This window comes from Eptesicus fuscus, chromosome 21 (genome assembly GCF_027574615.1).
Source record: "Eptesicus fuscus isolate TK198812 chromosome 21, DD_ASM_mEF_20220401, whole genome shotgun sequence".
Taxonomy (NCBI): Eukaryota; Metazoa; Chordata; class Mammalia; order Chiroptera; family Vespertilionidae; genus Eptesicus; species Eptesicus fuscus.
Genome location: NC_072493.1, coordinates 34948092 through 34963554, shown reverse-complemented (window position 1 = coordinate 34963554; position 15463 = coordinate 34948092). Strand labels below are relative to the sequence as shown.

At 42.0% G+C, this 15463-nt stretch overlaps 2 protein-coding genes across 2 annotated transcripts in view; one reads left to right on the top strand and one right to left on the bottom strand.

Moving 5' to 3' along the window:
• Window positions 1-15463, top strand: part of ZFP1 (ZFP1 zinc finger protein) — an 837904-nt gene that overhangs the window by 589647 nt on the left and 232794 nt on the right. The gene's annotated exons all lie outside the window — the stretch shown is intronic.
• Window positions 10170-15463, bottom strand: part of WDR59 (WD repeat domain 59) — a 73614-nt gene continuing 68320 nt past the window's right edge. The window contains exon 26 of the mRNA XM_008139662.3: window positions 10170-11012. Coding sequence (XP_008137884.2) covers window positions 10777-11012 — 236 coding nt within the window. The 3' untranslated portion in view covers window positions 10170-10776. The remainder of the gene's footprint in view (window positions 11013-15463) is intronic.

The following is a 15463-nucleotide window of genomic DNA, read 5'->3' as shown; positions in this document are numbered from 1 at the left end:
AGCATCCTCATTCACTGTCTTACCTTACTGGTCACTTCCCTTAGTCCTCTTTTTAATTCCCCCAAAAGCCCCAGGTCATAATGTCAAATTGAATGTTAAGGATCACTGCTCTGAGCAACTGTTCAGCAAATTTCTCACTGTGGTGTCCCACGGGGGGTAGGGGAGGAGGTGGCAGGGAGGTGGGGGGAGACCTTTTGGCAGGTTGCTCTCCCACCCTCTTTCTCCCTTCTTCCCATAGCTCCCCTGGGAACATAAAAATTCCTCATCTCATTACAGAGAAAAACTGAGCTCTATTTTCTGTATCTTCTCCTCTCTGACCACACCAGAGCCAGCTCACCTTTCATCCCAAAGAGACTCATCAAGGTTATTTCCCTACATAGAAATACTCTAAGATGAGTTATATAATATTAGTAATGTCACGACAATCACTCATTTAAAGAAATTTTTTTTGCTACCACTGATACCGAGCTGAAATTTATTTCCTTGTAACCTGTTTCCACGGATCCTACTTTTGACTCTGGAACCACAGAATAACTGTAACTTGCTTTCAGCCATTATAAGTCAGTGTTTTGTGTCTTCTGTCTTCTCTTGGCCAGGTCAAGACTTTCCAATGTTTATAATAATTCTTCATTTTAGATAGTTTCCAAGCTCTTCACCACCTTTCTTATTCTTTGAACACTGTTCCTACAAAAATGCCCTGGAATTGAACAGAATGGTCACAGGCTGATAAAGAGACATAAATAAGGCTATTACTTCTCTCCTTGGAAACAATGAAGTCTAAGCTTTCATTGACTTTTTGGCTATAAAAGCACACTGTTGGCCCCTACTGAGCACAGAGCAAAATCTGTAAGTCTTTCCCATATGAACTCCCTCATCCTGAACTTCTACAGTTAACTGCTTCTAACTACAGAGACTTTGTATTCCTCCTTCATAAAACTTATCTTCTTAGTCCGAATCCATGACCATAATTCACTGATTTTTAAAAAAATCTTGACTTGATGCAATTATCCATCATATGACTTAGTCATCTCAGATCTGTTTCATCAAGCGACCTTGTACGAACATGTTTTCCAGTGAGCCATCCATCAGGGATTTCCTGCCCATTCCTGGTAAAGCAACATGACAGAGTGAATGTCAGGCTAACCTACAGAAAATCCAGGTTCATTTTTTCTGTCACCTTGAGCATAATGTCTCTGAGCCTTGGTCTTACCAATTGGAAAATGGGCTGATTCCCTGTGTGAAGGTCAAGGGTGAAAACGGTGAAAGTACATTAAAAGACATCTACCTGACTTCAGCTTAACATTTTTATTTTATTTTATTTTCTCCTTAGTTCAGCTTCTGCCTTTTTCATTCACTCCTAGAATCAATATTGGTAGAATTCTCTGAACCACCTTACTGACCAAAGCATGTAGATTTGATGTGGCCACATTACCTTCCTTATTGATAACTGCATTTTAATTAGTGTCTCGTTTTAAAAATGCAATTTAAAATTAATATTAAAAGCTCAGATTTTTACCAATGATGTGTGGGAAATGTTCATTCTTAAGAAGGTGAGACTCGGGATTTCAAAGGGCTTTGGTTTTCTGATGGTACATGTTTGTTCAATCACTGGATCGATGAATCTAAGGCAATTACAAGTAAGCAGCTCTTTCATTTCACAACTAAAGAAACAGGTATAGACTAGTCTGGATTAACCTTCATCCCTCAACCACATTTCAGGCTGAAAAATTGATCGGATTCACCAACTCTAGATCTCTGCTGCCTCCTAGTGTCAATAACTTGATATAAATGTTGAGGAAACTGCTCTAAAAACTCCACTCTGAGCTCCTTCTGCCGTCTCTATTTCAGGATTTCCAACTCTGCCAAAGCCTTTTGTGAGGAAAGCAAGGAAGAGTATATCCTCTCTTTGTACTGCACAAATGTTTAAGATCTGCTGTATCAAATGTGTCCAAAATGTTTACAGAAGGAAAAAAGGTTGATTCCTTTAAGTTACAGATTGGTCCACGCCTTCTAAAGCCAATCAAGCACATTTGTTTCTGGGACATTCTCCTGATGGGAAAGAAAATCCACCTATTTTAGACACCAACTTCAATCTTTTCTCCTTTCTTCCATGTCTGATCTCCATTAGGAAAAGAAGAATAAACAGAAGACCGTCTCGGAGGTCTCTCCATCAACGATTCTCTCTAAATTAAGAGAATGACAGAAGAAAGTAATGTCTGAGCCCCAGGCCCTGAAACGAGTTATCCCCCATTTGGACACAAAGGCACCAAAACACCTAGCAGCATGGGCCAGTTTATGCCAGCAAAGCTCCAACTTCTGAAAGCACCAAGGGTGAGAGAGTGTGCTTTCTTGAATGACAACCCAGAGCCGTGACAGCAAACAGCTGGGCTCAGTGAGAAAAGATATGTCATTTCTATCTTGTTTTCTCATCCTTTATATCTCCGCTTAACGAAGCAAAATAGAGGTAGTAATTACAGATTGTTTGAGATTTATACTACTGTAAGAGAAATCCTATATAATAAAAGCCTAATATGCTAAGTGTTAGCCCGTTCGACCAGTTGCTATGACACACACTGACCACCAGGGGGCAGACACTCTGACCAGGAGGTTAGCTTGCTGCTGGAGTCCGGTGGGTGAGATGGGCCAGACATGTCCTGGAGCCCTCCTGCTGCCCCGCCCCAGCCCCAATTGTGCACCAGTGGGGTCCCTCAGCCTGGCCTGCTCCCTCTTGCAAACTGGACCCCTTCAGGGGATGTGGGAGAGCTGGTTTCGGCCTGATCCCCGCAGGCCAGGCTGAGGGACCCACCACTGGGCCTCTACTATCTTTATAATACTCTTGTCTGTGCTTTTCAGATTGGCTTCTCATGTCCAATCTGAAAGACTTTATTCATAGCCTCCCCCTGGTGGCAGCACTGGGGATTTCTGATATTTGGTTTGGGAGGTAATAACCAGTCTCCCAGGATTAGTTGCATATTTTCAATAAGATGACAGATATCACGTGTCATCTATTCCTGAAAGCTTTAACTGCTTTCCAACCATGAGTATGACTGGAAAATAATTCCAACTGCCATAGGGGACCAATCAAAAGATTAAAACTGGAATGAGAAACTTTGACATGCTTATTATTAAGTATCAGTCACCTCCTGTAATATCAGCAAACCCAGGCTGAGCTCAATCTTGCTGAGTCTCTCACTTAAATATCTGACCCTCCCACCCTTCTCTCCATTCTTGTGACTTAGTAAAGTTCAATGGGCACTGCTGATGCAATCCACCGATCTTATTCACACGCTTCAAGTTTTACTTGTACTTCTTTGTGGATGAGTATTTAGTTCCGTGCAGTTTTATCACAGGCATAAAGGTGTATTCACTTCCACAATCAAGATACAAAACGTGTCCATCACCACAAGGATCTCTTCTGTTACCCATGTATGACCATACCTCTCCCACCCCACTGCATGCCCCTAACCGCCACTAATCTGTTCTCCAGCTCTATAATGTTGTCATTTTAAGAGTGGTAAATAATGAAAATCATACAGAATGTAACCTTTGGGGACTGACTTTTTTCAATCAGCACAATCCCCACAGGAGTCATCCAGGTGGTTATCTGTATCCCTGGCTGTACAATTTTCTTAATCATCCACTTGTTGAAAGACATCTGAGGCAATTCCAGTTTGGGGCTATTACAAATCTGCCATTTTAGTATTTGTTTTGTTTGTTTCCTCTGCTTCTCATTCCTCTGTTTCTCTTGTCTTGCCTTCCTGTGGGTTACTTGAAGATTTTTTTAGAATCTCATCTTGATTAACTTTATTGTGTTTTTTTCCTTTCCAATTTTTCTTATTATGGTAAAATACAGATAACATAAAGTATACTATCTTAACCATTTTAAGTTATACTATCTTAACCATTTTAAGTTATGTACAGTTCAGTGGTATTAATATATCCATATTGTTATGCAACCATCACCACCATCTATCTCCATAATTCTTCATCTTGCAAAACTGAAGCTATGTCCATTAAATAACTTCCCATTCTCTCCTCCTCCCAGCCTCAGCAACACCCATTCCACTTTCTGTCTCTGTGATTTTGACTATTCTAAGCACATCATGTAAGTGGAATAATACAGTTATTTGTCTTTTTATGACTACTTATTTCATTTAGCATCATGTCCTCCAGGTTCATCCATGCTGTAGCATATTGCAGAATTTCCTCCCTTTTTAAGGCAGCATAATATCCCATTGTATGTATATACCACATTTGGCTTATTCATTTATTCATCGATGAACATGGGTTGCTTCCATGTTTTAGATATTATGAATAATGTTGCTATAAACATGGGTATAAAAATATCTCCTTGGGACCTTGCTTTCAATTCTTTTGGGTGTGTGTCAGAAATGGAATTGTTGATTATTTTATATAGAATTATGTGATAATTCTAATTTACTTATTTTGAGAAATGTCATACTCTTTTCCACAGTGGCTGTACCATGTTACATTTATAGAGCTTTTGCATATATCACTGTATAGCGCTCCTAGTGGTAGCTCTAGGTATTACAATATACATGTGACTTACCAGTCTACTGGTATTTTAACATTTTACCACTTTGAGTGAAGTGTGGAAAACTTCCTTTCATATAGGTCCCTTTACCTTCCCCACTTTAAGTATCATTTTTGAATATCAAATACTAGTAGTGTTTTATTTGTGTTTCAATCATCAAATATGATTTATACAGCTCATGAGGATAATTATTACATGTACCCATATTTCTGCTCTCTCCATTGTTTTCTTTCTTCCTGATGCTCCAACATCCCTTCTTTTATCATTCACTCCTGTTTTAATAACTTCCTTTAGCCATTCTTTTAGGATAAGTCTGGTGCGACAAAATTCCCTTCATACCTGAAAGGTAATTTTGCCAGATATATAATTTGAGGTTGACAGTTCTTTTAACTTTTGAAAAGCATCCACTTTTTTCAAGCCTCCATAGTTTAAGGTGAGAAATTCATTGTCATTTCAGTTGGTGCGTTCAAGATTTTATGTCGTTAGTTTTCAGAAATTCAATTATGATGTGTCTTGATATGAATTTCCCTGGGTTAATCTTATTTGAATAAATTAATAAACTTAAAATTCTAAAACAAACAAATCTCAACTGGTTGACATGGTAGAGTTATGCTTTTTTCACTAAACTTGGCAAGTTTCTGGCCCTTATTTCTTTGCTATTTTCAGCCTCTTTCTCTTCAGTCCCCTTCTGGGACTTTGATGGTACAAATGGTGTATCTTTTGTTATTGTCCCTAAGGCTCTGATCTCTTTTTTTCCCCAGTAACTTTTTTTCTGTTCTCATTAGGTAAATTTTGTCCTCAACTTCATTGATTCCATTTTGTCATTTCCATGGCTTAAGAGTGTGGTCCATCCATACCATAGAATATACTATGCAATCAAAAGGGATAAGCTATTGATACATGTAACTTGGCTGGATCTCAAGGGGATTACAATGAATGAAAACCCAATTTCAAAAGATTTCATACTGCCTGGCCAGTGTGGTTCAGTGGTTGAGCGTCAACCCATATATGAGACGGTCATGGTTCAACCTAGTCAGGCCATATGCCCAGGTTGCAGGCTCGATCTCCAGTAAGGGGCATGCAGGAAGCAGCCAATAGATGTTTCTCTCTCATTAATGTTTCTATCTCTCCCTTTCCTTCCTCTCCTTCTGAAAAAATCAATAACAACATATTTTTTTCAAAATAGCTCAAAAAGATTAACTGAAAAATAAAAATAGTGATAAAAGTAGCAAACAACCCTTTGAATACATCCTAGATGTAAACAAGAACCTGGATTTCAGAGAAAACATAGAATATGACTCTATGTGTTGGGACAAGTGAATCTGTAAGTGTAACCATGTGAAGTGTGTAACTGAAAAGGTTATAAATAAGAGGCATGATCATAAATACCTGAAATCAGATCTTATTGGACTCGTTATCCACTTGCACCTATTCACCAGAGTATAGTTTATAAAATTTCGTGAAACCATGGCTACTATCATTTCTAACAATACATGGCCTCTCTGGAAATCAATCAAGTGCTTTTAAAATCAAGTGAAAAATACTATCAGTACAAAGCAGTTTAAAGATGAAGAAGAAACAGTATTTAATGTTGAGGTTAGGTTATTAGGAGTTCTTAAGAACGAGCTGTGTTATAAATCGACGAGTATTTAAGTCTTCTCAAAACCTGATGCTTTTCTTTACTTGTCAGAGAAAGGAACAGATGACATTATTACTGGGCATATCTTTAAAAGCAGAGCCAACTGCTGCAACAGAACAAAAGGGGATTGAGAATCCAATTATTGTTCTTTCAGTTTCTGAGAAAGGTGCTCATTTTTTGCCCACTGGACAAAATGCTGGATGAGGTCTTCAGGGGAAAATCTCTCCATAACTTATTATTCACGTTTGAATAAAAAATATCAAAGAACTTTATAATATTAAAATATCAAGGATATCAAGAGACTATAGACAGGAACACCAATTAGTGTTCAATAACCACCAAATACTTGCTTGTACTCTCAATGACCTGTAATAATGAGTTTGGAATTTTCCTACTTAACAGGCAAAAAAAAAAAAAAGAGTAAAATTTAAAATAGACCAGACATGGAACCTCACCTACCCTTTGCTATACATCATCAAGCTTGTTTGATGACTGATGTGATTGATTTTAAACACTTTTGTTAATGTGTTTTTATAAAAGATTTTTTTTAATTTATTATTGATTTTCAGAGAGAGAGGGGGAGAGAGAGGGAGGCAGAGGAGAGAGAAACATCAATGTGACAGTGAAACATTCACCAGCTGCCCCCTGCATGCCCCTACTAGGGACTGAGCCTGCAACATAGGCATGGTTACTGAACTGGCAACCTTTAGGTGCACGGGATGACGCCCAACCAAGCCACACCATCCAGGGCTGTTAGTGATTTTTAAACAATTAAAATTGGTGTTTGGTATTTGTGGGGAATATCCGTTATGCAGTTGGTAGATAATGAAAGACTGAGGAGACGTGGGCTTACAGACTCCTTGGCTCACTGTTGGGGACCCACTATACTCTGGCTCCTGCCTGCTCCCCAGCCTCAATTTTCAGCCCCAGCCCGAGCTCCACCTTTAGCACGTTAAGCGCCCAGCCTGTTTTGTCTTCCAGACGGAAAGTATAGTGTCAGTCACCAGTGACTGACAGGGCGCTTAATGTGTTAAGAAACCACATACCATGTCCCCAAATGCCACGCTTACTGGCCCATCCTTGCCTCAGCCCTACCCATCCTCACCTTCCCCACCTGAACACTCACTCTCAAACTGGGCCAAAGCTGCCTTCCCTCTACAACCTCCGCCCTCAGGGGGGTTCCTCCGTCCTGCCCTGGAGGCCAGCAGCACACGGTAGTGCAAGCATTTACACCAACACTTACGTTCCTACCAGAGTCTACACTCCAGCAGAGCAGAGACCACATTCTCTATATTCGCCTTTGTCCAAGTGCTCATCTCACGGAAAATACCTGATGAATTAAATCAGACCTTAGGTTTACGGAGAAATATCAACTCAGTGATATTGTGGTGAGACGTCTGTGCCAGTACTGTGGAATGCCAACGGGACAGGTTTATTTCTCATTCTGATGAGGACAGAAAGTTTGAAGGAGAATGAGGAAACCAAGGAGTGTGTTTCCTCCCCTGGGGTCTGCCCTTTGAGTGTGTGTATAAGGCCCAACTGCCAGGTCCGACTCTGAGGAAGGTCTGAGACGGTAAGCCGTAAAGTAGAGGGTGTTATTTAGAACCCTGTTTTCTGAACTCTTTTTCCACCACTAGCAAAATCCATCTTCTAAGAAATTGTTCTGTTGCAGAGAGACCACCAATGAGCTTCCTGACCCGTCAGCATTGGTGTTCTAACAAAATGAATGACTCCTGTCTTTCCCTCAAGCTCCCGCTGAATTAAGCCACTGAAAAGGAACCAGCTTTCCCTTAACTCCTGCCAGCCACCCAGGGAGTCACTGAAAAAAGGAGGGGAACTCCCAAGCAGGGGAACTCGGCATCTTTGGATAGACTGCATTTTTATATTAGATAAAAAAAATTTTTAATTTAAAGCAACAATGAGTCTATCCACGTGGCATTACCAAGAAAAGCATTACAACCACTTTTGTTTTATGGGGGCTCGAGGACGGGAACAAAATCAAGCTGGTAGGTTACCCAGGAGGCTCACCCCTTCCACCATTCTTTTTATTATTATTGTTTTTGTTGTTTAAGAGAGGGAGAGGGAGAGAAGAGAGAGAGAGAGAGAGAGAGAGAGAGAGAGACATCGACGTCAGAGTGAAACATTAATCAGCTGCCTCCTGTACACACCTTACCGGGGGGTCAAACCCAAAACCTGGATATGTACCCTGATCAAGAATCGAACCCGCAACCTTTCCATGGGCGGGATGATGCCAAAACACTGAGCCACACTGGCCAGGGCTCTTCCCTCGCAACTTCTTGTTTCTGGTGCTCAAATAAGGCTGCTCGCCCTGTTTTCTCTGCCAAGCTCAAGAGTGCTTTGGAACAGCTTGTATTACTTTTTAAAACAAACAACAAAAAAGGGCTTAGGTGCTTGTAATAATCTATCCTGAGACAAAGAGAATACTGACCACGGCCAGCACCCAGACCAACGTGTTTCCAAGAGTGAGTATTTTTTAAATATTAGATTTTTGTTCCTATAACTCAGAAATCCAAAAGGAATACATATCTTAAAAGAAGATATTATGTAATGTTTTAAGCTTTAAAGTTCTTAATACCTGTGATTAAGGTTTTCAGTATAGAAGGCAAGGTTCCTGTAACAATAAACACATCTAGTTGTTGACAGGGACAGATCTTCACGTCTGCTTGAATGGCGGGGAGCAGAGGAAGACTCCTCTGCGAGCAGCGTGACTTCACTGAGAAACACAACAGGCCCTTTCCTCCGTGAATGAGTCTGTGATCGCCATGACAGCAGCGTCCACACACACCAGGGAAAGGCAAAGCGTGAACAAATTCCGATTTCCCTGGTCGCCTCCTTTACAGCCCCCAGTGTGCGTGCTGTACCTCGCACCTCAGTTCACTCTACGCAGACAATGGCGTCTGACCTCAGGACAGAGCCCAGAGTTAAAGCTCTGCTCTCACTGAAAAGGACCTAGGCTTTTCTTTTTAAAAATTATTTTTTTAATTGATTTTTAGAGCAAGAGGAAGGGAGAGAGAAAGAGAGAAACATCGATGTGAGAGAGAGAGATAGATCAGTTGTCTCCCACATGCATCCCAAGCAGGGATTGAACCCACAAGCTGGGTATGTCCCCTGACGGGGAATCGAACCAGTGACCTTTCGGTCCATGAGCCACACCAGCCAGGGCAAAGGACCGAGGCTTTTCTAACCCAGTAACTCACGGGACAAAGTATGAACTTCCGAAACAGTATTTTGAAAGTGTTTTGACCATAAGCTTCAGTAAAAAGTGCATTTACATTGTGATCTACTACTACACATGTGCAATGCGTGCATATACACTTGTAAATAAGTTACACAAAACAGTATTTACCCTAACTGTGTGTGGTAACTCTGATCATTTTCCTTCTACTCTATTTCATTTTTTTTTTAATGCTGGTTTTTATCCACTTAATTGATTTCACAATCCATTAATGAGTCCTGACCTGTAGTTTAAAACATAATGATGTACAGCACATGTAGCTATATTTCTTAAGCTCATCAATTTGAAATGGTAGAATTCTAAGGAACAAATTTCAGTAGCAATATAAAAAATATTTCTTTTTCTGCACATACGAAATGGGAAGTGTTGAAAAACGGTTCTGAAGAATTGAGTCATAACCGGTTGGAACACAGATAAACGTGGGGCGAAGTGTGCGAGGGAGAGGGAAGGCACTTACCGCAGCTCAGCCCACCTGCACGCGGCCTCGGAGACTGCCACCTCAGAGCTGGCTGCCGCCTCGTTTTCCGTTTGCTGGAAGAAATGATTAAAAAGATGCTTGCGGTGGGGAGGAACCTTAAATGTCAGGTTCTATTTTCTCCTGCCAGATGACAAAAGTACATCAGCATCTCCTTTGAAAATCTGAGCACTGACTTTGTTCCGATCCAAGAGTTAACCTCAACTAGAAGCTGGGTAAAAATAAAGATTCACTAGGTCACTGTTCAACTTCCTCTGTCTCTTTTTTTGAAACAATTACTAGAATTTTATCAGCCACGGAAGCAACTGGGAAATAACGAACAAAAAATACATCTTAAGAATCCTTAAGTACATCATTTATTTATAATTTAAGTATCATATTTTAAACCGTTATCCACCAGTTCATGAAATGTACCAACTTATGTCATAGGTCCATTGTCAACTAAATTCCTGCCCACTGTCCTTTGGCTCAAGAGACTGTCCTTTGCGTCTGACCTTGGCTCTGTAACGGCATCAGAAAGGACGCTGCCCCGAGGGGGGGGGGGGCGGGGGGGTAAGGATAACACCTTAAAAGTCAACATGGCTCTGGAGGCAGGTGCTTGTCTCCCAGAAAACTTCCACTTGGCCACACAGCTCTGCACGCCTGCCCTCACCCACCTCGAGCAACATCCGTGCCACCAGCGGCCAATCCGAAGAGAGGGCCAGATTCCCGCAGTGGTGCTGCGCGGTCCGGGAGGGGCACACACCCCGTCTAGGGAGGAATGGGCACTCAGCTTCTCTCCTGGCAGAGAGCTTGTCACCGGCACTCATGGGGTCCTCTGGGATTTCCGACAATTCCCATGGTCTGTGAGTTCAGAAAGTGCTTTCAAGCAGGCAGTGACACCCACACCCGGTGGGACACACCTCCTGGGTCCGAAACCACTCCATCATGTGGCTGGTGTGTCCCCCGTGCCCGCAGGTCAGGCAGAAATTGGACGATCCTCGAACTGCCACGTGGCAGATGGCGCACTGGAACGTGAAGCCCTTGCAGATGGTGCACTGCGTGCCTCGGACCTCGCTCCGGCAGTGGCTGCAGTACACGCCGAACTCTGGAAACGGTCAGAGATGGCCAGAGCAAGAGACAGCGTCAGTTCAGTTCTGCAAAAGCAAACTGGGTACTGCGAGCTAAGGAAGATGAATACACCTTAGGTCTGTATAGGATCCAATCAGACCAATGATTTCAATTTTCTTTTTCCCCCCTCTTAATATGTTTTTAAATTGATCTTGAAGAAAAAGTATGGAAGAGGGAGAGAGAGAAACATTGATAAGAGATACTCATCAACCAGCTGTCTCCTGCAGGCCCCCTACTGGGGATCGAACTCAAAACCCGGGCACGTGCCCTGACGGGGAATCGAACCAGTGACCTCTTGGTGCACAGGATGATGCCCAACAACTGAGCCACACCGGCCAGGGCTAGACCAATGATTTTCCATCTTTTACAATCGCAGTGTTATAAAGAGGAGCTGCTGTCACTCAGGTGGCAGGGTGTGGGCCAAGGGGGCGGCAGGTGCTTGGCTCTCACAGGTCCTGGTCCAACCCCCGGTGCCTGTAGCGGTGGCAGCTGTTCTGTCTCATTCCCCTCCCCACCCCCAAGAGTTGCAGGGCCTGACTCACAGATTAATAAACTGTGCTGATTCTTGGCACTATCCTTGGTGCCTTCAAAACCCACACCACCAACCCTCTGCACAGCTGACCTCTCAGGTCACTGCCCTCTCACCTCTAGCCTACCACCATCCCTTTCACTTTCGTTCCATCTGCCCCCCTCTAGCTGCAATTTCCCCTGAGCTCAGCCTGAATCACACAGCCCAAATTTATAACCACTTTTTGGCAAATATTCTCAGCTCCTTGCCTTCTCTCCCTCCATGGCACCACCTCAGGCCTGGCTGAGCCCGATCAGCTGCCCACTCCACCTCTGCCCAGAGCGGTCCTGCGAGAAGGCCACCATCATGCTGTGTCTGTGCAGGGCTCTGACTCAGTTTCTCTTCCACTCCCCAGGTGGCGACTTCACACCTCACCACAATCCAAAAAACGCCTCTTTCACACCTCTGCTCCCCTGTCACCTGGGCCTCTTCTCTCACTTCCCTGAGAAAACAAAAGCCTTCCCAGGGGCCCTTCATCCCTCTGCCACCAAGTCCTCAGTCTCCCCAGGTTGTCCCCTTGTCCTGCTTCCTACAACAGAGGGACCTTTCTTCCACCACAGCCAGTTCCTCTGCTTCCTGACAGCCGGCACCAATCAATAATCTTTAAACACGCGGGAACTTGGGAGAAATTTTATGGTGGTCCTAGTTAGGTAAATGGTGAGCCAAGTTAGACTAGTTTGATAATTCTGGTTTAAAAATTGCCATGCCTTCTCTCTCTAAGCAGAACTTTTTATATTATGTGGAACTTCAGTTTATGTTCTCATGAAAAGCCTCATTAGTTTAAATTTCTTACCTTTCCTTTTCTGGTTTTACTGGTTTGAGAGGATTCAACACTTAAGATGATGAGGGTATAAAAACTGTGTTCCAGTAACTGGAATTACAATAACAAGTCCTTTAAAAGGGGGTGTGCTTTGGCACCTGAGGTCACAGTAAATGTAAACTTAATTATTCTCCTCATCCATCTTGGTAACAGTATTAAAATGTCATCGCTCTAAAAAATCCAACATATTGTTAGTAATGTGCCTCTCTTATGTTTATGTCAACTTAAACTTCATTTCTAACATCCTTATTAACTTTAAGACCTTAAAATTAATATTTCATTAGAATAACCTTTGGGGGCGTGTACAATTTCTAAGTGGGCATACATTCACAAAGATAGAAAATTCAAAAACATAAGTCGCTGAGCAGAGGACCCTCCTCTGTGCAATTTTTTTCTCTCTTGCCTCTTAGTGTCACACAAAATGGAATGGCCATTGGTTAACAGCTGAGAAGGGTGTGTGAACACCTCTGGGCCACACTGGAGTGCATGTGAACTTTCTCCAGTTTAGGAGATACAAGAGACATGAAGTGTGTTCAAAAACCACAAAGCTGCCGAAACCGGTTTGGCTCAGTGGATAGAATGTCGGCCTGCGGACTGAAAGGTCCCAGGTTCGATTCCGGTCAAGGGCATGTACATTGGTTGCGGGCACATCCCTGGTAGGGGGTGTGCAGGAGGCAGCTGGTCGATGTTTCTCTCTCATCGATATTTCTAGCTCTCTATCCCTCTCCCTTCCTCTCTGTAAAAAATCAATAAAATATATATATAAAAAAAATCAATAAAATATATTTAAAAAAACAAAAACAAAAAAAACCCACAAAGCTGTAGCCCTGGCTGATGTGGCTCCGTTGGTTGGGTGTTGTCCCATGCACTGACGGGTTGTTGGTTTGATTCCCAGTTAGGGCACACGCCTAAGTTGCGGACTTGATCCCCAGCAGTGGGCATGCAAGAGGCACTCGATCGATGTTCTGCTCTCACATCAATATTTCTCTCTTTCTCCCTCTCTCCCCCCCCCCGCTCTAAAAAAAAAATCAATTAAGAAATTTTTTAAATCACAAAGTTGTCCAGGTGTTTTTTACTAGAACACTGACAAACTTAGGATTTTCAGGGAAGAAGGGATATACCGACAGGTACAGGCTTTGCAGGCGAAAACTGGTGGAGACAAAATGGAGCATTCTTGGTTCATAATAGACAAGCTAAAAGGCAGTAAAAATACTCTGGCACAGAGACAATAAAATTATGATTCCCGAGGCTCCCGGAAAACTCTGAAGATGCAGTGTCATAAGACTCTAGTTTGTTAACCATACAGAAGAGCTGTGTGTATTAATGAACATCACCTGTTACACAAATGTAAATAAAACCAGCCATATAAATAAGACAACAAATTAATCAATCAGCTGAAGCAGAAAATTGCTTTGCAAAATTTAGGTGAGCACCTCCGGGGCAGGAACTGGGGCAGGGCTGACAAGGCAAAGCAATCACCTTGCTCAGCCACCATTACAACCCACAACCACAATGGAAGAAATAGAAACAAAAATCATTGTACTTTCAGGGACTTAAAAAACAACAACTCTGTCCAGAATTATCCCCAATAAATGAAGCTTTGAGTCCTTTCTATAAATATGTACCCTCTAAATGATAACAACTTTATCCCTCAAATTTGCTGCCAATATAGGATGACCCTGCAGATGTGATAAGCTCGAGTGTCAATTGCTGGTTTTCCACCCCAAGGACACCAAGTACCCTTGGTAACGTTGTTGTATTTTCCTTTCACTACCTGCTATTTCCTGTAATTGGGCAGCCTGACTCTTCCAAAGAGTAAACACTTTAAGGCTGAAAATATATTTCTTAATGTTTTTATCTGTCACTATCTTTCACAGCCCTCCCTTTCTGAAATCTTATAATAATGTTTGTAATGGTATTAGCACATATTATTCTTGAATATCATTTAAGTCTTCACAAGCTAATGTTTTATTTCTCTGATTGGATTGTAGACCTCTTGAACCACCCACCTACAAACCATGACTTATAGTTCTTTGTACAGCCTTCGGAACGCAGCGTGACGCTTCATAAGAGCAGATGTCACTAAGAGTTTAGCTGATTGATCGGTGATTCATATATTTTCCTAAAAACTAATTTAAAAAGATAAAATTGTTCTGGGCCATCATTAATCTCTCCTTGATATACTGTCATGCATTTAGATGCTCTGAAATATATATTGCCCAAACAGCCTTTGTGTCTTTGCATTTCTTCAAATACACACACCAAAACAATCCATGTTAAAATAATCTGTGTTATTCAGTATCTACAGCTATGTATTATTTGTTTTACTTCTTTTTTATATTGAAACTAGATATACATGCACAACACTATTACCAAAGCCAGTATTCGCTTCCACACCCACCACTCCTGAGGAAAATCCTTCCAACCCATTTCACTGTTTCTTTTGTTTTTACCTCCCTATCTCTAAACCCCACTGGTCATGAAGCTATTTCTTAATGTTCATATTTAAGCATTATCTATGACCTCCCGCGGTGGGAGCTCTCTTTCACTCCCCAACCACACACACACACACACACACACACACACACACACACACACACACACACCGCCTATCCCTCATCTTCCCCAGACAGTTCCATTACCAACTGCTTGGATCACTATTCTATTTTTACATGATTTATCTAGGTAAACATTATTCAAGTCATGCACCATGACAACTTTTCCTTTCTTCACATTTTGCTTTTCCTGGAGTTAGTAACTGTCTTGTTTTGTTCACTTGCTTAGTTTGCTATGTACTTACCAATAATTCATCTCTACTCTCTCCCTTAAATATCTGAATCTTCTATAAATATACTGAACTACACTAAATATTTTTTCCAGTTTTCTCTTCTTGAAGACAACGCTCCAGAAGCTCCAACCTGGACTGGTCTACCTCCAGGTTGGTCACGACCATCTCCCTCCACCATCATTCGGACTTCCTGGTTTCCTGGACTGAATCTATCCCTCCTCCTTAGAGTGGCTGAACGTTCATTCTCACACT